This window comes from Caenorhabditis elegans, chromosome X (assembly GCF_000002985.6).
Source record: "Caenorhabditis elegans chromosome X".
Taxonomy (NCBI): Eukaryota; Metazoa; Nematoda; class Chromadorea; order Rhabditida; family Rhabditidae; genus Caenorhabditis; species Caenorhabditis elegans.
In genome coordinates this window covers 3,795,947-3,816,538 of record NC_003284.9, presented here as the reverse complement: position 1 = coordinate 3,816,538, position 20,592 = coordinate 3,795,947, and the positions used below count along the sequence as shown (strand labels likewise).

Below are 20,592 nucleotides of genomic sequence, written 5' to 3'. Positions count from 1 at the left end.
CTAGTTTTCTTTCACCGAAAAATTTTCTCCCCGATTCCCACATTCATTTCATTGTGCCGCCAAGTCAAACCACATTGTCACGAAATACTCAACAACGGTGACGTAGATCCAAAAACGTGCAATTTTATTCGGAGAAAATATAAGCACCTGTAGACACAAACATCAAAACTAGATAAATTGAAAAACGTCGGTCAGAAAGTCAAGGAAAACGATTATAAGTAGACTACATTACAAACAACAATACTAATCATATATAGGAATTGATAAACATTTTCAAATGGAAAATGAACATGTGTGGTGTACATTGGAGAGAAATTCCTTTTATCTGACTAGCGACGGTGCAGTCTGAAAATTGAGAAAAAAAAATTGAATTTTAAAAATAATGTTTTTTTAATGTTTGAATTTTTAAAGTTCCATTAATAAAAATTGGAAAAAAATTTCAGTATTTCGAGAAGCTAAAGCTAAAATTTGCTAACAATTTTAGTTGTGCTAATCTACACGTGTCATGGCGGTTTAAAGTTTTTTGGTAGTTTGTTACACATTTTTATGTTAAATTAATTAGTATTTCAGTTCATAAGTATACAAAAAAGGTAGCGAAATTCAAGATTTTGTCTGAAATTCTCCCTTTTATACGCAATAAAATCAGCAGTTGAACACTAATCCATTTTTGCATAATCATACTGAAATTTAACAAAAAATTATTTTATAAGAATATAGCTATCCCAGGAAATTTAAGAACTGTTTGAAATTTTTTAAATAACTGTGGTAATTTTGGAAGTACTTTCCTACTTTATTTTTTTTAGTAATCCCTTAAGATTCCGTATTTTCGAAGTGTTCTAGGATACTCTTGAACATTTCAGTAGTTTACCAAAATTCCTGAATTGTCTAAGTTGTTCCAATCTTTTCCAAAAGTTTCTCCAAGCTTCCAAGAGCTTCTAAAACGTTCCATAAGTTTTTCAAATCTTCTAGAAGCTAATTGCGTTTATTTTTAAAATTAGTGTTGCCTGGTATTTTTCAAGTTTGTATGTATTATCTTTGTATTTGTAAATAAGCAATTGAATGAGTTTGAAAAAGAATGGAACATCTTCAAAACTCTGTTTTTTGGTACAAAATGGTTTTGATAAACATTTTTTTCCATAAGAAAAAGTCCGCAGCTTTCGTGTTGTATTCGTTTAATTTACCTGGAAAGGAATAATATTTTTGCACTTCATCTCATCTGCGTAGGACATCAAATATCCTCCTGTTGCATTTGTTACCAGCGGTCGGAACGATCCGAACTCGCTGCCCTCTCTTGTTTCTACAGCTCTTCCATCAAACATCAATGGAATCATGGCTTCACACTCTTTGGATTGTGGCAGTGCATCCGAAATCTGTAAGTTTAATTTCGATGATTTTCATTTTTAGAATTTCACAATTGTGATGAAATTCCCTATGACATTTCACTTCAGAACTTTGTTTAGATAATTACTGATTTTCGTGTTATCTTGGAAACTGCCGTGTTTCCCACATATTTTTTTTCAATACAAACAGCAGAGTTTATGAGTCATTAAACTGTTTTTCGAGTTCTTATTTTCCTAATCTAAAATTGATAAAACTGTTTTTCCAAGTACTTCACCGAATGACGTCAATAACTATGGTGTGACTCAAAATGCAGCCGATGTCAATTTTTTTCTGTAAATTACAGGGACTCACAATAGTTCGCCTCTTGTCCAACAAGTTACTTCCAGCTTTTTCCTTTGAATTCGCAATGAATTGTCGAGAAATAAAACCATGCGATTCGCTATCCATTCCAGGTTTCCAGCCATCTTTGTACTTTACATCAGCAGTCTGAACAAGGAGCATAACACTAAAAAATTATAAAAAATATATACCTGTCTGCGAATAGTTCCATACTCGCCGTGAGGATGATAAGTTGTTCCTTTAGCCAATAATGGAATGATACCTTGACTTTTTCCTTTCTGAAAATTGATCATTGATAAGCTTCAGAGAACTATTTAAAAATTTTAAAAGCATATAATTCTTGTTGAGAAATGCTAGAAAATTGATCAAAGGTGGAGTGCCAGCGGGGAAAATGCTTTTCTTAAATTCATTTGATTTTTTGAAAATTGGTAATATTTCAGTTTTTGCAATTTTTATGGAAAACTTTGATAAAAAATTGTCTTTGAATTTTATAGTATACCTATGCTTCAAATGTTAATATTCAAACATTGTAGGAATTCAAACAATGGTACTTCTCAAAAAGTGGCAAAAACTCACTTTTTCACTTTTCACTTTTTGACTCTTAATAAAAAATATCTGATATATTTTAAAAAGTTTTACTACTTATAACATTTGGCCATTTTGGCACAACTTTGGAAAAAATTAAAAACTCTTGGAACAACAATTGAACTTCTCAATTCAATTTCATTAAAAAACTACTAAAATCAAATGTAACTTGATTATTTTTACGGTATATTTTTGAAGTTCAGTGTTGGGGGCCGACTTACATCCATCAAATTAAATACATGATGATCAACAACGTTCTGATCAATTTCCCGAGGTGCTCCAAACGCCGTCATGCCACTACGATTGGCACATTTTGATTCGTCATTCCACAGTGGAATAACAGTTTTTGAATCGACCGCTCCCTGCACAATAGGCTTGTCTCCAAAGTTGACTTCCACATTTGCGGCTCTACTCTTACCGAAAGCCCCCATACCTTTAATCGTGTTAATTGTTAACGTTTACAAGCATATAACGCACCTTCCTGTGTAATTAAAGCCGCAGTTTGTTCCCATGGAATGACAAATGGAATGTATACTTCTCTGAAAATTTTTATAAATTTCAATCAATATTTTTTGACTCACAGTTCTCTTGGTTTTTTAGCATATCGAAGTGCTGGAGGTATCCTCTCCTCCTTGTTTCTCTCTGCTATCGTCTTTTCTTTTGGTGGCATTGGAATTGGTTCTTCTGGTTTTTTAATTGGAGCAATCCATTTCGGTGCCTTCGGCACAACAGGCTCTGGCGTTGGTTCTTTCTCAGGTTCTACAACGGGTTTCTTCTTCTTTGGACGTTTGCGATGTTTTTTAGGTTTTTTTTTCTTTGGTTCGTCCTCAGCAGGTTCATCCTCTGGCTCTTCTTCATCATCAGCATCTTCCGGTTCGTCTTCATCCTCACCAGGTTTTATTGGCACCGTGAAATCGGCTTCCGGTTCATCATCTGGATCTTCTTCCCATGGCGGTTTCCATTTCTTTGGTGCCACTGGCTTTTCAGGCTCTTCAGATGGTTTCGGTTTATCTGCTGGTTTTTTCGTGGGTGCTTTCTTGGCCAACTTGGGATCTTTTTTATTTGGTCCGCCGAGTGGATCTGCTGGATCTTCAGTGTCTGGCTTCTTTTTAGCTGGCATAGTAAAATCTGCCTCTGGTTCTTCAGGCTCGTCTGGATCTTCTTCCCATGGAGGCTTCCATTTTTTTGGTGCAACCGGTTTTGCTGGTTCTTCTGGTGTAGGCTTCGCATCTTTAGGAGCATCTTTTGGTTTTGGCTTGTCTGTCGGTTTCTTAGCTGGTGCCTTCTTCGCTAGTTTTGGATCTTTCTTCTTTGGTCCACCAAGAGGATCAGCTGGATCTTCTGTGTCTGGCTTTTTAGGGGCGGGCATTGTGAAGTCCGCCTCAGGTTCTTCAGGCTCGTCAGGATCTTCTTCCCATGGTGGTTTCCACTTTTTAGGCGCTGCTGGTTTTGGAGGCTCTGCAGGCTTTGGCTCTTCTTTGGGAAGGTCCTTCGGTTTTGGCTTATCTGTCGGCTTTTTGGATGGCGCTTTCTTAGCCAGTTTGGGATCTTTCTTTTTTGGTCCACCAAGAGGATCAGCTGGATCTTCAGTGTCTGGCTTTTTAGGGGCGGGCATCGTGAAGTCCGCTTCCGGCTCTTCTGGCTCGTCTGGATCTTCTTCCCATGGAGGCTTCCATTTTTTCGGCGCTGCTGGTTTTGGTGGTTCTGCAGGTTTTGGAGCTTCTTTCGGAACATCTTTTGATTTTGGCTTATCTGTTGGTTTTTTCGCTGGCGCTTTCTTCGCCAACTTGGGATCCTTTGGTTTTGGTCCACCAAGAGGATCTGCTGGATCTTCAGTGTCTGGCTTTTTAGGAGCGGGCATCGTGTAATCAGCTTCCGGCTCTTCAGGCTCATCTGGATCTTCTTCCCATGGTGGCTTCCATTTCTTCGGCGCTGCTGGTTTTGGTGGTTCTGCAGGTTTTGGTGGTTCTTTCGGCGCGTCCTTCGGTTTGGGTGTTTCACTCGGTTTTTTAGCAGGAGCTTTCTTTGCCAACTTAGGATCCTTCGGTTTTGGTCTACCGAGAGGATCGGCTGGATCTTCTGTGTCCGGCTTTTTAGGGGTAGGCATCGTGAAGTCCGCTTCCGGCTCTTCCGGCTCGTCTGGATCCTCTTCCCAAGGAGGTTTCCATTTCTTCGGAGCTGCTGGTTTTGGTGGTTCTGCAGGTTTTGGTGGTTCTTTCGGCGCGTCTTCTGGTTTGGGTGTTTCACTCGGTTTTTTAGCAGGAGCTTTCTTTGCCAACTTAGGATCTTTCGGTTTGGGTCCACCGGGAGGATCGGCTAGATCTTCTGTGTCCGGCTTTTTAGGAGCAGGCATTGTGAAATCAGCTTCAGGTTCATCTGGGTCATCTTCCCATGGCGGCTTCTTGAGCGCTGCTGGTTTAGGTGGATCTGCTGGTTTTGGTGGTTCTTTCGGCGCATCCTTCGGTTTGAGAGTTTCCGTCGGTTTTTTAGCCGGAGCTTTCTTTGCTAGCTTTGGATCTTTTGGCTTAGGTCCACCAAGAGAATCAGCTGGATCTTCAGTGTCAGGCTTCTTAGGGGCTGGCATGGTAAAATCAGCTTCAGGCTCTTCAGGCTCATCAGGATCATCTTCCCATGGCGGTCTCCATTTTTTGGGTGCTGCCGGTTTTGATGGCTCTGCTGGTTTTGGTAGTTCTTTTGGCACTTCTTTTGGTTTCGGCGTCTCACTAGGTTTTTTAGCCGGAGCTTTGCTTGCTAGCTTTGGATCCTTTGGTTTGGGTCCACCAAGAGAATCGGCAGGATCCTCACTGTCTGGTTTCTTGGGAGCCGGCATTGTGAAATCAGCTTCTGGCTCATCTGGATCATCTTCCCATGGTGGCTTCCATTTTTTCGGCGCTGCCGGTTTAGGTGGCTCTGCAGCTTTAGGTGGCTCTTTGGGTACTTCCTTCGGTTTGGGAGTTTCTGTAGGCTTCTTAGCTGGAGCTTTCTTTGCTAACTTAGGATCCTTTGGTTTGGGTCCACCGAGGGAATCAGCTGGATCTTCAGTGTCAGGTTTCTTTGGAGCCGGCATTGTGAAATCAGCTTCTGGCTCATCTGGATCATCTTCCCATGGTGGTTTCCATTTCTTCGGCGCAGCTGGTTTAGGTGGCTCTGTTGGTTTCGGTGGTTCTTTTGACACTTCTTTTGGTTTGGGTTTTTCAGTTGGCTTTTCAGCTGGTGCTTTTTTGTTCAGTTTTGGATCTTTTGTTTTAGGTCCACCGAGAGGGTCTGCTGGATCTTCAGTATCCGGTTTTTTACTTGGTGCTGGAACTGTGAAATCTGCTTCTGGTTCATCCGGATCATCATCCCAGACGGGTTTCCATTTTTTCGGTGCTGCCGGCTCCGGTGCCTTCTCAGGTTTTTTAGCTGGCGAAGGTTTTAGTTTGTCATCTTTTGGATCAGTAGTCGGTTTCGGTTTTTCCACCGGTGCTTTTTTGCTGAGTTTCGGATCTTTAGATGTTGGACCACTAACCGGATCCGCTGCTGCTTCTGAATCCGGTTTTGTAGCAGGCTTCGTTGGTGCTTTTTTCGCAAGAACTGGTGTCTTCTTTTCCGGTTCTGGCGCTGAAACAGGCTCCGATGGCTCATCGTCATCCTCCCATGGTGGTTTCCATTTTTTCACAGGATTTTTAACGGGAGTCGGAGGTACCTCAGGAATTTTGGGATCTGGCTTTGCTGCGACTGGAGCTGCTTTCTTTGGAGAAGGATCTCTAGGTTTAGCAGGAGCCTTCTTTGCAAGAACTGGTGTTTTCTTTTCCGGTTCTGGCGCACTTACGGGTTCTGCTGGTTCATCATCGTCTTCCCATGGTGGTTTCCATTTTTTTACTGGATTTTTAACCGGCGTCGGCGGGGCTTCTTGTGTATTGGCGGGAATTGGAATTGCTTTCTTTGGAGACAGGTCTCTTGGTTTAGCCGCTACCTTTGCTGGCTCTTTTTCAGGAACAGCCTTTTTCGGCGATGGATCTCTAGGTTTAGCGGCAACTTTAGGTGCATCTTTTGGCTTTTCTGGTTCCTTCTTTGCAAGAACTGGTGTCTTTTTTTCCGGTTCTGATGGTTTTTTCACCTCTTCTGTGGGTTCATCATCATCTTCCCATGGTGGTTTCCATTTTTTCACTGGATTTTTCACTGGCGTTGGAGGAACCACCGGAGAGTTGGGTTCCGCTTTCTTCGGTGATGGTTCTTTTGGTTTTGATACCGGCTCTGGTTTTTTGACACTCACTGGAGGGGCGTCGGTTTTTGTTGAGGGCTTTGCTGGAACCGCTTTCTTAGGAGATGGATCTCTTGGTTTTACAGGCGTTTTTTTTGCCAAAACTGGAGTTTTCTTCTCTGGTTCTGGGACATTTACTGGTTCAGCTGGAGCGTCATCATCCTCCCATGGTGGTTTCCATTTCTTCACTGGATTTTTCACAGGCGTTGGAGGAACCACCGGAGAGTTTGGTTCAGCTTTTGCTTTTTTCGGTGATGGATCTCTCGATTTTGCAACGGGCTCCGGTTTTTTAACTACCGCTGGTGGTACTTCAGTTTTTGGTGCGGGTTTAATTGGGACCGCTTTCATTGGAGAGGGGTCTCTGGGCTTCACAGGCGCCTTCTTTGCTAATTTTGGATCTTTAGATGAAGGACCACTAACAGGATCCGCTGCTGCTTCCGAGTCCGGCTTCGTTGGTGCTTTTTTTGCAAGAACTGGAGTCTTTTTTTCAGGTTCTGGGAGACTTACTGGTTTAGCTGGAGCATCGTCGTCCTCCCATGGCGGCTTCCACTTTTTAACCGGGTTCTTCACTGGCGTTGGAGGAACAACGGGTGAGTTGGGTTCCGCTTTTTTTGGTGCTGTGTCCTTCGGTTTAGAAATAGGTTCTGGTTTTTTAACAGCCGCAGGTGCTACTTCAGTTTTTGGAACAGGTTTTGCCGGTACCGCTTTCTTTGGTGATGGATCCCGTGGCTTAGACTTTTCTGGCTCTTTAGTCTTACTGTCGGCTGGACCCGCTGGCTCTTTTTTTGCCAAAACTGGTGTTTTCTTCTCTGGAGCAGTTGGTGCAACTTTTTTGGGAGACGGGTCTCTGGGTTTTGCTGGAGCTTTGGTATCTGCTTTTGGTTTTAGTGACTCTTTTGCAGGAGCTGGATCTTTTTTCGCGAGGGAAGGAGTTTTCTTAGCATCTGTCGGCTTCGAAACATCATCAGCAGGAGTTTCGTCATCTTCCCATGGTGGACGCCATTTCTTAACTGGATTTTTGACAGGAGTGGCAGGAGCTTGAGCAGAGTCCGGTTTGGCAGCTACCTTCTTTGGAGAAGAGTCTCGTGGTTTCACCGGATCCTTCTTTTCAGGAGTTTCCGGAGTTTTCGATGTCGCCGGTTTTGCAGTATCTTTTGCGGCAGGTTCTTTTCTCTTGAGAACTGGAGTTTTCTTTGCCGGAGCTTCTGGTTGTTTCACTTCTTCAACAGGATCTTCATCATCTACTTCCCATGGTGGTTTATATTTCTTCACAGGATTCTTCACTGGGGTTGGTGGCACTTCTTGTGCTTTGGGATCCGCTTGAAGAGGTGTAGCCTTTTTGGGAGAGGAGTCTCTCGGTTTTACTGCAGGAGCTGCTTTTTTAGGTGACGGATCGCTTGAAGGAGTTGTTGAACTAGGTTCGGGCTCCTTTCTTTTCAAAACAGGGGTTTTCTTCTCCGGTGCTGAAGGTTTTTTGACTTCTTCAGCTGGTTCATCGTCCACTTCCCATGGTGGTTTGTACTTCTTCACAGGGTTTTTCACTGGCGTAGGCGGAACCACAGGTGAACTTGGTTCAACTTTTTTTGGTGCAGCTTTTGATGGTGATGGATCTCTTGCTTTTGCAGCCGGTGCCGGATCCTTCTTTTTTAAAACTGGTGCTTTCTTCTCCGGCACTGGTGGTTCTTTCACTTCTTCAACTGGAGTCTCGTCTTCCCATGGAGGTTTCCACTTCTTTGTTGGATTCTTAATCGGTGTTGGTGGAACCTCGGGTTCCTTTTTCACAGGAACTTTTTTGGTTGGTGATGGATCGCTGACAGGCTTAACAGAAGTTGATGGCTCCTTTTTCTTTAATGCAGGGACTTTTCGAGTAGCTGGCTCGGGTTCTTTAATTTCTTCAGTCGGAACTTCATCATCTTCCCATGGTGGTTTCCATTTTTTTGCTGGATTTTTAATTGGAGTTGGTGGAACTATTGGGTCGTGTTCTTTGCTTGGTGCTGCTTTTTTTGGTGATGGATCTCTTGGTTTTGCAGCAGCGGCTGGTTCTTTTTTTTTGAGAACAGGAGTCTTCTTAGCAGGAACTGTTGGAGCATCTTTGACATCCTCCACATCAACTTCGTCGTCTTCCCAAGGTGCTTTAAACTTTTTCACTGGGTTCTTTACTGGAGTCGGTGGAACTGCTGGTAGCGTCTCCGGTTCTTTTTTAGCCGCCATAATTTTCTTTGGGGATGCATCTCTAGGTTTTGCAGGAACTTTCTTTGGAGAAGGATCTCTTACCTTTTTGGCGGGTACCGGTGCAGCTGGTGCTTCTTCCATTGGTTCATCATCCTCCCAAGGAGCCTTCCACTTTTTCACTGGATTTTTGATTGGAACAGGTGATGGGGCACCCGGCGATGGAACTGGTTTCGTTGGCGCATCTTTTCGTTTCAAACTAGGCTTTTTCTCTAATTTTGATGGCGCTGGTGTTTCTTCGTCCACTTCCATTTCTTCTTCTTCATCGACACTCTCCCATGGTGGCTTCCATTTCTTTGCCGGATTTTTGATTGGGGTCGGTGGAGCACGGCTCATTGTGTTCTGTAAAAAATATCACTAATGACAAGTGCTCATGTACTAGAGATAACTATTGCGAGAAGCCGCCGAGTAAAAACGAGAGATAGAGAGAACTTGAGATTATGAGAATTTAAGATTCTAAGAGAAGCAGCAAGAGAAACAACTGCGGTCTGAGTTAGTAAAAACAATTGATTGGAAAGAAATCAACAGAGTATAATGTGAAAAATCACATTTTCAAGTTTTAAATACTAATTGGCATTACATTGTTAACAATCAAGACTGAAAATTTGATGAATATTTCTCTGAAAAATTTGGTGAACTCGTTGTTGTTTTTTGCGTCAATGAAATAAAGATTTGAAAACTTTTTTTTTCAAAATTTTAACCGGAAACAAAACAAGTTTTTGTCGAAGATCGGTTGAGTCTTAATAAACTATTTGAAAATAAATTATGCAAAATTTATTAATTCTGCAATTTCTTGAAAATGCACACAAAGTAAAATGTGTTACTAATAAGAAAGATTTAAAAAATTATTCGAAAAAAAATCATTCTAAACACTCCAAAAAAAAATAACAATTGTTCCTTTGAAACAGTTGATTTTATTAACAAAAAAAAGTTCGAACAAAACAAGCGCTTCTGGGTCTATAACAGCCTTCGCATGAGATCATAAGGGCGCCCACACGAATGCATTGAGCATCAGGCTTCTAGTTTACACCGTGCCGTCTTCACTCTTGAGAGAAAGAAATGAGGGAAAACATCGAACAACAGAAACGTTTTCTCTCCGCCATTGATTTATCTGACAACATAACGTGGAATAACAAAGAAATTCAGGTTACTTTCGAAAAATTATTCAAGTTTTGTTGTCATTAATTTCAATTATAACGATATATTTTTATGAAAGTATTTACAATAAATACACGATAAAAATTGGTTTCAAAGACAACAAGCCACACAGGAAGCACGACGAAGATGATAGAAAATAACATGAAGTACTCGGTTCCAAGTTCATTTTCCAGATGCTCTAGCTGCTGTCTCGAGTATACAATCTCCAACGTGATAACTCTGAAACAGTAGAGTATTTATTTAAGTTTAAAATTGTGAAATATTAACTACAAAAATTGTATTGTTTTTTTGAGCAAACAAATTACCAAGGAGCATAAAATCGGATAATAAGAAGTTTTGTGAAGCATTACCTGACTGTTGCGAAGTACCTGAAAACAAAAATGCCAGATCAAAAAAATATACAGTAAACTAAAAAAAAGGGTCAGAAAGAAAGGGAGGCTATTGATTAATGAGAAAATGTGAGTTGATGTGGCAGAATTGAATAAATATTCCCACACATAAATGGGATACGAACCAAAGATTGAAGGTCAACAATCAACAAATAAAAAAATTATAATACGTCACAGCTCAAAGTAAATACGAATATGAACTAACCTGAAACGGGTTCCTTTTTTTTCCTTCAGATTTATTTGTCTCCTGATAAAGGGTTATCAATTAAAAGCTACTAAAGCCACTATACTCAGCACTATATACTCAGCTACTAAAGCCACTATACTATACTGTTTTTGAAAGATATTCAATTATTTTTAATCATTATAAGTGTATGTGAACAAAATTTCAATCTCAAGAGCAACCAGAGAGGTTTTCTAAAGGTCACTCAAGCGGCAGACTTTAAATAATGCTCGAACCTCAAGAATCCCAACCTTAAAATAATACTTTTCTTGAAATTATAATAACAGTTGATTATTTATTCCACAAAACTCATATTAATACACTGGATACACACACAGGTATCAACAAAAAACATACGAAAATACGCGGGATTATATAAAAAGCGAGATATTTGTTCGTCCAGATTCCAAGTTCAGTTGCCGGATGCTTCAATGGTTGTAGCGTATTTGCTGGCTTCATCGAGACGCTTCTGGAAGTCGGCATCGGAGAACGAACGGAACACCGACATAGATTCGCAATCCGAACTGGCGAAGGTCTTGACGTCCTGAAAAAAAATCGCTTAAAAAATGATCTTTGAAAATTTTACTTACTCCAATCTGGGATCCAGCTGAATCAAAGCAATCAAATTGATAACCGGAGCAGGAGGAAGTCACATCTGAACAAAATTGATTTAGATACCTTAAACTAATATAAAAATTTACCATTATCATTGTACTCTCTGTTGTAGGCGAAGCAGAATGGTGGATTGTTGTACTTGCGGTTTTTCTTGATAACCAGAGTCAGACCCTAAAACATAGACAAGTTCCTGTAAAAGTTGCACATTTCAATAATACCTGTATCATGGAAACGGCAAGAATAAGGAAGAGAGCAAGCGAGACGGCGTTCATCGTTTTGACACAACTGGCTGAATGATGCTATCCCGACGCGTTTTCGACGACTTTCCCACACAAGCTGTTCAAACCATTTTCGTTTTTATATTTCGTGGCACATGCAAGTTAACACGTATTTGAACATCTGAAGCAACCGAGTTCGTTGGCTGCAAAAATTGACTCATTAGATCAAACATCGGCGCTTGTAAAAAATCGTGTTTACCAATTTGGGACGGAAATGGAGAATTGCTGATGGAAAAGTTTCCCAATTAGTGTTTCTAATGTTTTTTTTAGATTTCTAAGTACTGTAATCGACCGAGAAGCTAAAAACACAGCGGGTGTTATCGCTTTTCTTTATTGGTAATGAATGCAAGTTATGTAAATTCGTGTGAGAAATAAATTAAAATGCTATTTTTGGATTAGAAATTTCGACTGGAAAGTTAATAACAAAAGCAAAATTAAACAGGAATATACGGTATTATAAAATGTCCATTTTAACCTGAAATGTAAAAATTTAAGGGACACTATAAAAAAAACCGTGTTTTTTTGTGGTGTTCATAATAGGGGTTGACTGATTGGATATCTGACTAACATTTTTAAAAAATTTTACGATGAAACTATGAGGTTTAGAAAAAAAGCTTTCTAAGCGACTTCAACCTCCCGCAACGTCTTGGAATCTTACGATATTTGTTGCTACTATACTTCAAGAACAAAGATAATAATCAAAACAAAACAAAATTAGCTTACAATTAAACTCTTTTTTTTCCATTGAACATGATGTCTATTATTTGCTCTCCCAACAACACTACCAATTGCAAAATTGAATGTTTTGCAGTGTCAAATTTTAATTTTGAACAGTGGTGTGTTTTGAAATGAATAGTTTGTTGTTCCTTGTTTTATTCACGCAACACTTTCTCTTTTTGCTCGTCGTATTTTTTAATCAAAGCGACGTTATTTTTAGTCTCAAGTTTGTGTCTGTGCTCATCTTATTATTTCTTACCAATTTGAATGAATAATGCATAAAACGTTTTTTGTTGTCGTTGAGGATTTAATTTTCTTTAATAAATTTCAAAAAAGTAATGCAATCATGTTTAACAAAATTTTAAATACACATCTTTCTAAAAAGGTTATCATAATTACAGCTCACCAAGTGTATTAATGTATGTAGTATAATTTATTACGTTTCACACTTGCAAAAAACTTTTTAACACATCACCATTAGACTTTTCTCTGAAAAATATATAACAAATTCTATATCAGTAATCCATTTAGACGTCTAGTCTTATTTCCATTTCCGAATAAAATCACCATTAATCTTTCGGGTAATGTTATTTTAAAAAAACTTATATTTTTGGGCTATTTGTTTTACTAAAAAAATACTGTTATGTTTTTGCCCTACCGAAAAAAACCTTTTTTAAGACCATTTTTACACTAATTTTTCAGCAGTATTTCAAAAAGAAGAAGACAATCAAATCGGATATTCTTATTCTCCAAAACTAGACAAATGTTCGTTGTTTTTTCTCTATTTTGAAAACGAAAAGTGTGTTACTTTTCTTGTGTCTCATCCGTATGTCTTTCTTTTTGTGTACTCATTGCAATTCAGAGACAAGACCCACACATTGGGTGTGTCAATGCAGTGGCTGCTGACGCGTTTCTCGTGCGTGCGCTTCTTTTGTCTTCACTTTATTCAATTACTCACCACGAGCTCATTGTTATTGTTTATTGTGTTTAGAAAATACGATTTCCCATAAGAGTCGTTATATTTTCATTCATTATTCTTCTTCTTATTATTATTATTATTAGAAAATATATTTTAAGCTTTTTTTGTAAGTTTTTCAGAAAAATACTATTGGGTTGCTTAAAAATAACAGTTAAAATGTTTACATCCACTGCATGACTCCAAAAATCAATGTGATACTTTATCAAGCTCCTATTCAAAGCACTCAAACTCAATAATAAAAAATATGTGCACTTTTTTTAAAAATATGATTGCTCGTAACAAACTTCTCTTCAAAAGTGTAACATGCCATCATTTTACCAGAAAAAAAAAACGAAATCCAAAAAAATTGGAGGACGGATGTTGAGAAAGATGAACGACCTCTTGCGTTTTGTTGCACGCATCTTTCCCCCCATTTTCGCTTCTTTTTCAAAAATTCTCTCCTTTCCCACTTGTTCCGTCATTTTTCGTTTCCTTTCCCTTCACGACTCGCGCAGTCTCGCATCGATTTTCCGCTAGGGGCCCTCCCCTCCTCACCGCCATCTTCTTTACCAGCAGCCCCGTTTTCCAGTAATTTCGTCCGTCGTAGTCGGGGCACCCCTCACAGATCCGTTCGAACAGCTTCCATTCTTTTGTTTTTTCTCGCACTTTTGTGAATAATTTTGATAAACTTCAGATTGTTGAAAACTCAGTATGGATTTTAACTTCAAAAAGATAGCCAGTGATGCTGGAGGATTCTTTAGCAGAGCTAAGCAGGTTGGTCATTTTTTTACGAATTCCTTCGAAATCCCATACATTTAAAATTCAATTTCCAGCTCACCGAAGAAACATTCCTGAAAGCAGAGCGCACCGAACTGGACTCCCACTTTGAGAACCTTCTACAGCGAGCCGACAAGACAGAAGATCATACTCGCCGTCTCCTCTCTGCAATTGAGGGTTATTTGCAGCCAAATCCCAGTTAGTATTCACGAAAAAGATATTATGTTTTGCAAAAAGACCTGAGAAATGAACTTATCTATTGCAGCCGTTCGCATGGAAGAAGTATTCTATGAAAAATTGGAATTGAAAAAGGATGGTGCTATTCGGCAAAATAATCTCGAGCAGTTGTCAACAGCGATGACCGAAGCTGGAGAGCAGTTCGGAGAGACCACTCCATATGGTTAGTTATTTAATTTGTTTCCTCATAAGACATATAATACTCAATAATTTCAGGATCTGCACTCCTCAAAGTGGCTCAAACGGAAAACCGACTTGGGCAAGCGGAACGGGAATTGTGTGGACAAGCGGCCACAAATACTTTGCTCCCTATTAGAAGATTCTTGGAAGGCGACATGAAAACAATTCAGGTGAGAGACTCCTCTTTTCCAAGCTGCACTATTCATGAGCTCTTGCTAAAAAAATTTAGTAAATGCATTTCAAATTATTCTTGCCCTCAGGCCAGCTGCGCCATAAATATATTTCCGCTTTCAATAAAAATATCTAATTCAGAAAGAAAGAAAAGTGCTGAACAGCAAGCGTCTCGATTTGGATGCATGTAAAAGCCGACTCAAGAAAGCAAAAACTGTAGATCTTCAGACAGTGGTGAGTGATTTTTTTCTTAATTTGTGAAAAATTAATTTTCTAAAAATAAAAATCTAAAAAAGAAAGTAACTGTTTCAGACGAATAGTAAAACCTCTGGAGGGTTTACAATTGAGCAGGTTTGTTTCAGAAATGTTGTAACACTGTTGGTTTTCATTATTGTCTGGTTATTCCTCCCGTTTCTATGTACTTTATAAACTTTTAGTTACATATCTAAACATTATATTTTGAAACTTTTGAAACGTTTCACAAGTTTCAGGCAGAGGCGGACGTGCGTGTTGCTCAAGCAGAGTTTGACAAGCAATCAGAGATTACCAAATTGTTGCTAGAAGGAATTCAAACCGCACACGTTAGTTTTTTAAATGGGATTTTTCCAATTTAAAATGTATAAAAATTTTCAGAACAATCAGTTGAAGTGTCTTCGTGATTTTGTCGAGGCACAAATGTCTTTCTATGCTCAGTCTCATCAACTCATGGCCGATTTGCAGCGGGAATTGAGCGGGTAAGTCTCTCTTTCAAAATTAGGCTCATTAGTTTTCATGTCGCATGCGTCTCCCGCTAGCAATTCATTTGGTAGCCACTGCTTTTTTTATTTCGTTGTAGTGAATGTACGTGTCATGCAAATATTTCAGTTCTCTCGCCGATTCACCGATGTACTACGGAAACCGACACGACGAGTGACTCCCGAACTTTGATTTTATGTTTGCCACTCGTGATTGTGATCTTGACTCCCTATTTATTTCAAATTTAATCGATTTTGATTATATATTATTTTTTCTCTCTCCTCTTTCTCTTTCTTTTTACTTAACATTACTTCCTTCTGAGTAATCCAGTGTCATTCAAATTCGCCAAGAAATTCAATATTAGCTCAAGTTTTCGATATTCTTAAATTTTCAATGTATTCTGTATGTATTATATTGTAATGTATTTCATATTTTAACAGCTCCCGGTCATTTCCACCAATCGATAAGCATAATTAGTATGTTTAATTTTTTTCTTCTTACTCTCAATTCTCCCCCCAACCGCCGTTGATCGGCTTCTTCTAGTCACAGTTGCTGTGTGAATGTCTTAGTATGTGTGACACAACGACGAAACGCGATTTGAACTCAAATAAATGTTTCTCTATTCTGCCAAACTTTTTTCATTGTCCCCAGATTTAAGGAAATTGCTTTCAGCACCATGTCATTTCGCGGAAGCTCGGCAATACTGGTGAACAATAGTGGCGACCCGCCAAACGGAAGGACTATGGCGGCGGCAATAGCGGCGGCCAAGGTTAGTTGGGGAAGAACTTCGTGGAAAGCGTTGTTTCCGTTCCAGTGATTTTCAATTATTTCCCATCACGAACATCTCTTCAAATTACTGATTTTCCAGCCAAGTGGCCTACTGCCGGATGACTTGGGAACCAAGCAAGCCAAAGTGATCATGGACTACGATGCAGTGCTGCCACAAGAGATCAGCGTCACCCAGAATGATGTGAGTCTTGAGAGGAGGACCCCTATTGAAACCAAATATTGTGTGAAATTACGTCTGCTCTTGTTGCAGATTCTCATCGTGTATCGCCTTCCTGGAATGGATGCGGAATATGTGATGGCTGAAAAAGGAGGAAAACGCGGAAAATTGCCTGTCAGCTATATTGAGCTGCTCTAGAAACGCTGCATTCATTAATTTATTGTCTTAGTACTTTGTTCATGTGCCAAAAATGTTTTAGTAAGGTGTCTTATTTATTGTGGAAGATCTCAATTGAAATGTGTCTATTTATTTGACTCCTCAAATGCGCTTATTATTGTATAGGTTATTTAGATTTAAAATAAATGGGAAATTTAAAGATCAAAAATTCGTTAACAATATTGAACACAATATAAAAAGTTTAGTTTTGAAGAAAACTCTCAAATCTCTTCTACGATTGCTGTTTTAGATAATGATAGAACCAACCCTTTGTGAAAATCTTCTGGTTTTCAAACTTCAAATAGAGTTTCCTAAAAGAAAATTGCATTTTTCTCAAATCTTTTTCAGTGATTTTGTTGTAATTTAGACGAAAATTGGTAATTTGAACATCATAGAAATGATTCTTAATCATTTTTTCATTTATATCTTCATTGCATATACTCATTGTGTAAAAGGAAATAATATAAAACTACTTTATGTAATGGCAATAATATTACCGAAATGTACAAATAGTTTGCGTGAAGTCGAAAAAGAAAGACATGGTCAGAAATGAGTTCGTTTAGGCGATCGATCGCTTTGCCTTGCGGTTGGTGTATCTGTATCTAAGACAGCAGGTCTGCTCGGCGCACTTGACGTATCCGCGTTGGCATACGCATTGGTTAGCATCGCAGGAAGTAGTAGCTGACGAATGTTGGGATTGTTGGTTGGTGTACGAAGCGGTGCACGATGACTGGCAAGCTGGCTGGCAAGCTGGGACGCACTGATTGATTGGTTGCGCTTGTTGAACTTGGACTTGGAAGGTTGGCTGAGCTTGTTGGGCGCAATCACAGGATGGCTGGAAGTTTAGATATCCATAGTTAATTTACTGGTCAAAAAGCAATAGTCTTTACCTGAGCCTGTTGGCAAGCGCATGGGTTTTGCTGAACAACTGGGGCACAATCACAAGCTGGCTGAGCTTGTTGGCAGCACGGGTTCTGTTGAACTGGGGCACAGTCGCAAGTTGACTGTAATTCACAAACTTAATGGAAAACTCTGGAGTGTGATTTACCTGAGCCTGTTGTTGGCAGCATGGGTTCTGCTGGACTGGAGCACAATCACAGGCTGGTTGCTGTTGGACTGGGGCACAGTCGCAGGCTGGCTGAAATTACCGGACTAAAAAAAATTGTTCAAAATGCCATACCTGAGCTTGTTGGCAGCATGGGTTCTGTTGAACTGGAGCGCAATCGCAAGATGGTTGCTGTTGGACTGGAGCGCAATCACAGGCTGGCTGAAACTTCAAAAGTTCATCCAACATTTACCAAATATATTGTACCTGAGCTTGTTGGCAACATGGGTTCTGCTGAACTGGAGCACAATCGCAAGCTGGCTGTTGAGCTTGTTGCTGACGGATCTCGATTTGGATGCAGGTCACACATGATGGGTTTTGTTGGCAGTCACAAGCTGGTTGTTGAGCAACTGGAGCACAATCACAGGCTGGTTGTTGTTGTGGCTGCAAAGATGGGTTACTTTTATTCGTCGCTCTTACATTAACAGCCTACCTGGCAGTCACAGGCTGGTTGCTGTTGAACTGGAGCGCAATCGCAGGATGGTTGCTGTTGCTGGCAGGCGCATGGATCTTGTTGAACTGGAGCACAGTTACAAGCCGGCTGCTGCTGTTGTGGCTGGCAAGCACATGGATCTTGCTGAACTGGAGCACAGTTGCACGCAGGCTGCTGCTGCTGTGGCTGGCAAGCACATGGGTCTTGAGCTGGAGCTTGTTGGACCTGAGTGTACTGAACCTGGACATTGATGGTGGATTGTTGGCAGCACGATGGTTGCTGCTGAACTGGGGCGCATGAGCAAGCCTGACGCTTTTCTCTAAGAGTTGGTGCCGAAAGTGCCTGAAAATGGCGGGGAATTTATAAATAAAATGGAATGAAAAAAAAAAGAAATCTCACCAGGGCGACAATAGCAAAAATTGAAAATGCAGAGCGGAACATTGCTGCTTTTGTTAGAGAGTATTCGAAGCCAAGCTACTACTGACAACTCAACTTTTGCTCCTCATATTTATACGCGCCCGCCGGGAGGAGTCATGGCAAGAGGGTAAGACCGGCATGCGCAAGAACAGGCGACAAAAAAGAACGAAGGCAGTTTCAATTGTGCATCAAACACAGATGAGTAGTTATGATCGGATTAGAGCACCTGTGGGAATATGGTAAGGAGGGGGAAAAAAGTTTAGTCAGAGAAAATGAAAACCGTGTGCTGAAAAAATGCGTGCACACAAATAAACATTGTTTGTTTTTGGCTTCTTGCGCACATGAAATTTTGCCGAAGACGCATACTATCCAAAGTGATGTTAGCTATAATATATTTCAGTCTAGTCTTCTAACCAGTTTAAAAACACTTCAATTGTGTCAAGAGAGATATTGGCTCACCAATTCAAAACTCGAGTCTACTAATTTTAGGCCCTACTTTACAAAAAAGTGTGACAGTTGAATCTACTGTACTTTTCCAATTTGTCAGACATTTTTTTCCTCTTTCGAGACAATAAATAACGGCCCAACGTCGCAAATGTGAATGTTTAAAAATTTTGTTTCATTCAATGTCCAGTGTTTTCCAATAGTTCACAGAATGTTCAAGTTGTAGAAGGTTCTCTTTATTCTCATTTGAAATTGTAATTTAATTTGAAAAAAATCGAGGTTAGGTTGCATTGTTAAGCTTAAATTTTTTCAAAGCATGACTAGTAAACGAACGACTATTTTGCACCGATTTGTAAAAAAAAAATTGATTATTATATCTTTTTAGTTGGAGTACCAGCAAGCTATTTTGAAGATCTTTCTTTTGTATCAAGTAATATTGTTCTGAAAGTATTTCTGAAAGGTAGTAGTTTAATATCCCATTTTCAGTAGAGCTTTTTTTCCCAATTTTTGTCTAGACCGTCTTGTAATATATCCGTTATAGTTTTCAACAATACGTGAATGTAGTGACACAGAACTTTCAATCTCCGAACACTTGCATTGAAAAGTTCAAGTGATGCGTTATTTGCAAATAGTCCGTAAATAGAGACCGCGTCATAGAAGAATACAAGCTGAGAAACTGGTTAACGCTTTCAGCTGTTGCATTTGCACAATCTCTCGTTGATTCTTCTCCCTCCCAACAAACAAATACAAAGAACCCCAATTATCACATTCTTCATTACTCAGACCGCTTGCCTTTACTTTAGATACCGGTTGAGGGGTTGAGTTGAGTTCGATTGCCGGCTGGATAAAAGGTTGCAATGTTTGTGTCTGAGGATGAAGGAAAGCAGCACAAAAAGTTGCGCCGGAATCGGATTAAAAGCTCAGGGGTGGTCATGTTACAGGAGAGTTGAGCAACGTACGAGAACCGGTACGTGAGCACTCTGTGCCGGCTCTGTTTTATCAGTGTGCCCGCAAAAACGCATGTACTTGAAATATATGTTCGTTTGATGTGATGAGGAACGTTTTCGAATTATGCGTGTTTTCAGACCATTGGGATGAGCTCAAAAGTTTGCTGGGAGGGGGGGGGGGGGAGGGTGATCTAGTTTTACATTAAATACTCATTCACTAAAAGTATGTTTCCATTAAATTTTATTTTCTGAAAATGGTCAACAATGTTTTTTTCAGTGTTTTTTTTCACGTAAGAAACATGGAGTTCTGACTTTTTCATAATTAACATCAAGGTATTAGTATTTATTGTGAATGGTTTCTCTATAAAACAAAACCTTCTGTTATTTTTAAATATGGATCTACGGTGTAGCTGCAAGCCTTTTCACAAGATGAAAAGATTTTGTAAGAAACTTTTTGAAATTTTTCAAAATGTTTTCAAAAATAAAAAAAAAATGACTGAAGTTTGCTGTAGTCTTCATTTTTGTCCACTAGTGCGTGTAACTTTATTACAAAAGTATAACAAAATCTTCTATTATTTCCAGAAACTGTTTTTTTTTTGCCTGATTGTCAGTGGAGTACACGGTTTCTATTTATTAAAAAAAAAATTAACTTGTGACCATTTTTGCATAAATAAATTGGCAAAATATAATATATCTAGTCATATATTTCCAACTTTTAAACTGTCATAACAATTTTTTAATCATGAAATCATATCAGTATGTGCCAATTGTAGTGTTTCCAAAAAGTGTCTCCCAGCGTTCCATCAGGATTTGGTTCAAAGTTCACAAGCACCATTTTGCTATATGATCTTTATCCGAGCTCTTTTTCTCCGCCAGAGTTGCCAAAATATAGTCTGCGACATTTTTTCC

At 39.5% G+C, this 20,592-nt stretch overlaps 4 protein-coding genes and 4 non-coding genes across 10 annotated transcripts; 4 read left to right on the top strand and 4 right to left on the bottom strand.

The window, feature by feature from the left end:
- Positions 1–109: 109 nt before the first annotated feature.
- F35A5.1 (Titin-like) lies at positions 110–9,073 on the bottom strand (the record flags this gene model as incomplete). The annotated part of the gene is made up of 7 exons (NM_076261.7): positions 110–345; positions 1,182–1,370; positions 1,693–1,827; positions 1,872–1,958; positions 2,487–2,698; positions 2,743–2,804; positions 2,847–9,073. 7 exons carry the CDS (start codon positions 9,071–9,073, stop codon positions 322–324), a joined length of 6,936 nt encoding a protein of 2,311 aa, NP_508662.4. The 3' UTR covers positions 110–321.
- Positions 9,074–10,789: 1,716 nt separating this feature from the next.
- F35A5.2 (uncharacterized protein) lies at positions 10,790–11,402 on the bottom strand. Its single transcript, NM_076260.7, has 4 exons — positions 11,341–11,402; positions 11,209–11,293; positions 11,098–11,162; positions 10,790–11,051 (listed from the first exon to the last, which is right to left on the bottom strand). The coding sequence occupies exons 1-4, from the start codon at positions 11,392–11,394 to the stop codon at positions 10,920–10,922; spliced, it is 336 nt and encodes a 111-aa protein (NP_508661.1). The 5' UTR covers positions 11,395–11,402; the 3' UTR covers positions 10,790–10,919.
- A 1,672-nt stretch (positions 11,403–13,074) lies between these two features.
- On the top strand, positions 13,075–16,504 carry F35A5.8. 3 transcript variants are annotated; one of them, NM_171657.8, is made up of 12 exons: positions 13,075–13,202; positions 13,770–13,849; positions 13,909–14,050; positions 14,118–14,252; positions 14,306–14,439; positions 14,582–14,674; positions 14,753–14,791; positions 14,932–15,021; positions 15,074–15,174; positions 15,848–15,944; positions 16,044–16,145; positions 16,215–16,494. In NM_171657.8, exons 2-12 carry the CDS (start codon positions 13,787–13,789, stop codon positions 16,317–16,319), a joined length of 1,101 nt encoding a protein of 366 aa, NP_741756.1. In that variant the 5' UTR covers positions 13,075–13,202; positions 13,770–13,786; the 3' UTR covers positions 16,320–16,494. The 3 variants fall into 3 exon arrangements, with proteins under 3 accessions (NP_741756.1, NP_001263954.1, NP_741757.1); NM_001277025.4 differs by lacking the exons at positions 13,075–13,202; positions 14,753–14,791 and having other exon boundaries at positions 13,768–13,849; positions 16,215–16,504; NM_171658.5 differs by lacking the exons at positions 13,075–13,202; positions 15,848–15,944; positions 16,044–16,145; positions 16,215–16,494 and adding an exon at positions 15,305–15,807 and having other exon boundaries at positions 13,768–13,849.
- Positions 13,648–13,759, bottom strand: F35A5.9. Its single transcript, NR_070744.1, has one exon. It is a non-coding gene; the product is annotated as an Unclassified non-coding RNA F35A5.9 (non-coding RNA).
- A 293-nt stretch (positions 16,505–16,797) lies between the features above and the next one.
- On the bottom strand, positions 16,798–18,357 carry abu-10 (Activated in Blocked Unfolded protein response). Its single transcript, NM_076258.7, has 7 exons — positions 18,275–18,357; positions 17,876–18,217; positions 17,650–17,826; positions 17,518–17,604; positions 17,386–17,475; positions 17,228–17,341; positions 16,798–17,172 (listed from the first exon to the last, which is right to left on the bottom strand). Exons 1-7 carry the CDS (start codon positions 18,314–18,316, stop codon positions 16,897–16,899), a joined length of 1,128 nt encoding a protein of 375 aa, NP_508659.1. The 5' UTR covers positions 18,317–18,357; the 3' UTR covers positions 16,798–16,896.
- Positions 18,358–18,381: 24 nt separating this feature from the next.
- Positions 18,382–18,534, top strand: F35A5.13. Its single transcript, NR_070743.1, has one exon. It is a non-coding gene; the product is annotated as an Unclassified non-coding RNA F35A5.13 (non-coding RNA).
- Positions 18,535–19,307: 773 nt separating this feature from the next.
- On the top strand, positions 19,308–19,434 carry F35A5.14. Its single transcript, NR_070742.1, has one exon. It is a non-coding gene; the product is annotated as an Unclassified non-coding RNA F35A5.14 (non-coding RNA).
- Positions 19,435–19,503: 69 nt separating this feature from the next.
- On the top strand, positions 19,504–19,635 carry F35A5.12. The gene has a single exon (NR_070741.1). It is a non-coding gene; the product is annotated as an Unclassified non-coding RNA F35A5.12 (non-coding RNA).
- The last annotated feature ends 957 nt before the right edge of the window (positions 19,636–20,592 follow it).

What these genes read in the sequence shown, in the direction of transcription:
- abu-10 (NM_076258.7), bottom strand. Translation starts at nt 18,316, where the DNA reads ATGTTCCGCTCTGCATTTTCAATTTTTGCTATTGTCGCCCTG. An exon ending in GCTGCCAACAACAGGCTCAG is followed by an intron (nt 17,342 to 17,385) that starts GTAAATCACACT and finishes TGTGAATTACAG; the next exon opens with TCAACTTGCGACTGTGCCCC. An exon ending in GCGCTTGCCAACAGGCTCAG is followed by an intron (nt 17,173 to 17,227) that starts GTAAAGACTATT and finishes CTAAACTTCCAG; the next exon opens with CCATCCTGTGATTGCGCCCA.
- F35A5.2 (NM_076260.7), bottom strand. Translation starts at nt 11,394, where the DNA reads ATGAACGCCGTCTCGCTTGCTCTCTTCCTTATTCTTGCCGTTTCCATG. An exon ending in TTGCCGTTTCCATGATACAG is followed by an intron (nt 11,294 to 11,340) that starts GTATTATTGAAA and finishes TCTATGTTTTAG; the next exon opens with GGTCTGACTCTGGTTATCAA. An exon ending in CAGAGAGTACAATGATAATG is followed by an intron (nt 11,163 to 11,208) that starts GTAAATTTTTAT and finishes AATTTTGTTCAG; the next exon opens with ATGTGACTTCCTCCTGCTCC.
- F35A5.8 (NM_171657.8), top strand. Translation starts at nt 13,787, where the DNA reads ATGGATTTTAACTTCAAAAAGATAGCCAGTGATGCTGGAGGATTCTTT. An exon ending in GCGACATGAAAACAATTCAG is followed by an intron (nt 14,440 to 14,581) that starts GTGAGAGACTCC and finishes TATCTAATTCAG; the next exon opens with AAAGAAAGAAAAGTGCTGAA. An exon ending in CGGCAATAGCGGCGGCCAAG is followed by an intron (nt 15,945 to 16,043) that starts GTTAGTTGGGGA and finishes CTGATTTTCCAG; the next exon opens with CCAAGTGGCCTACTGCCGGA.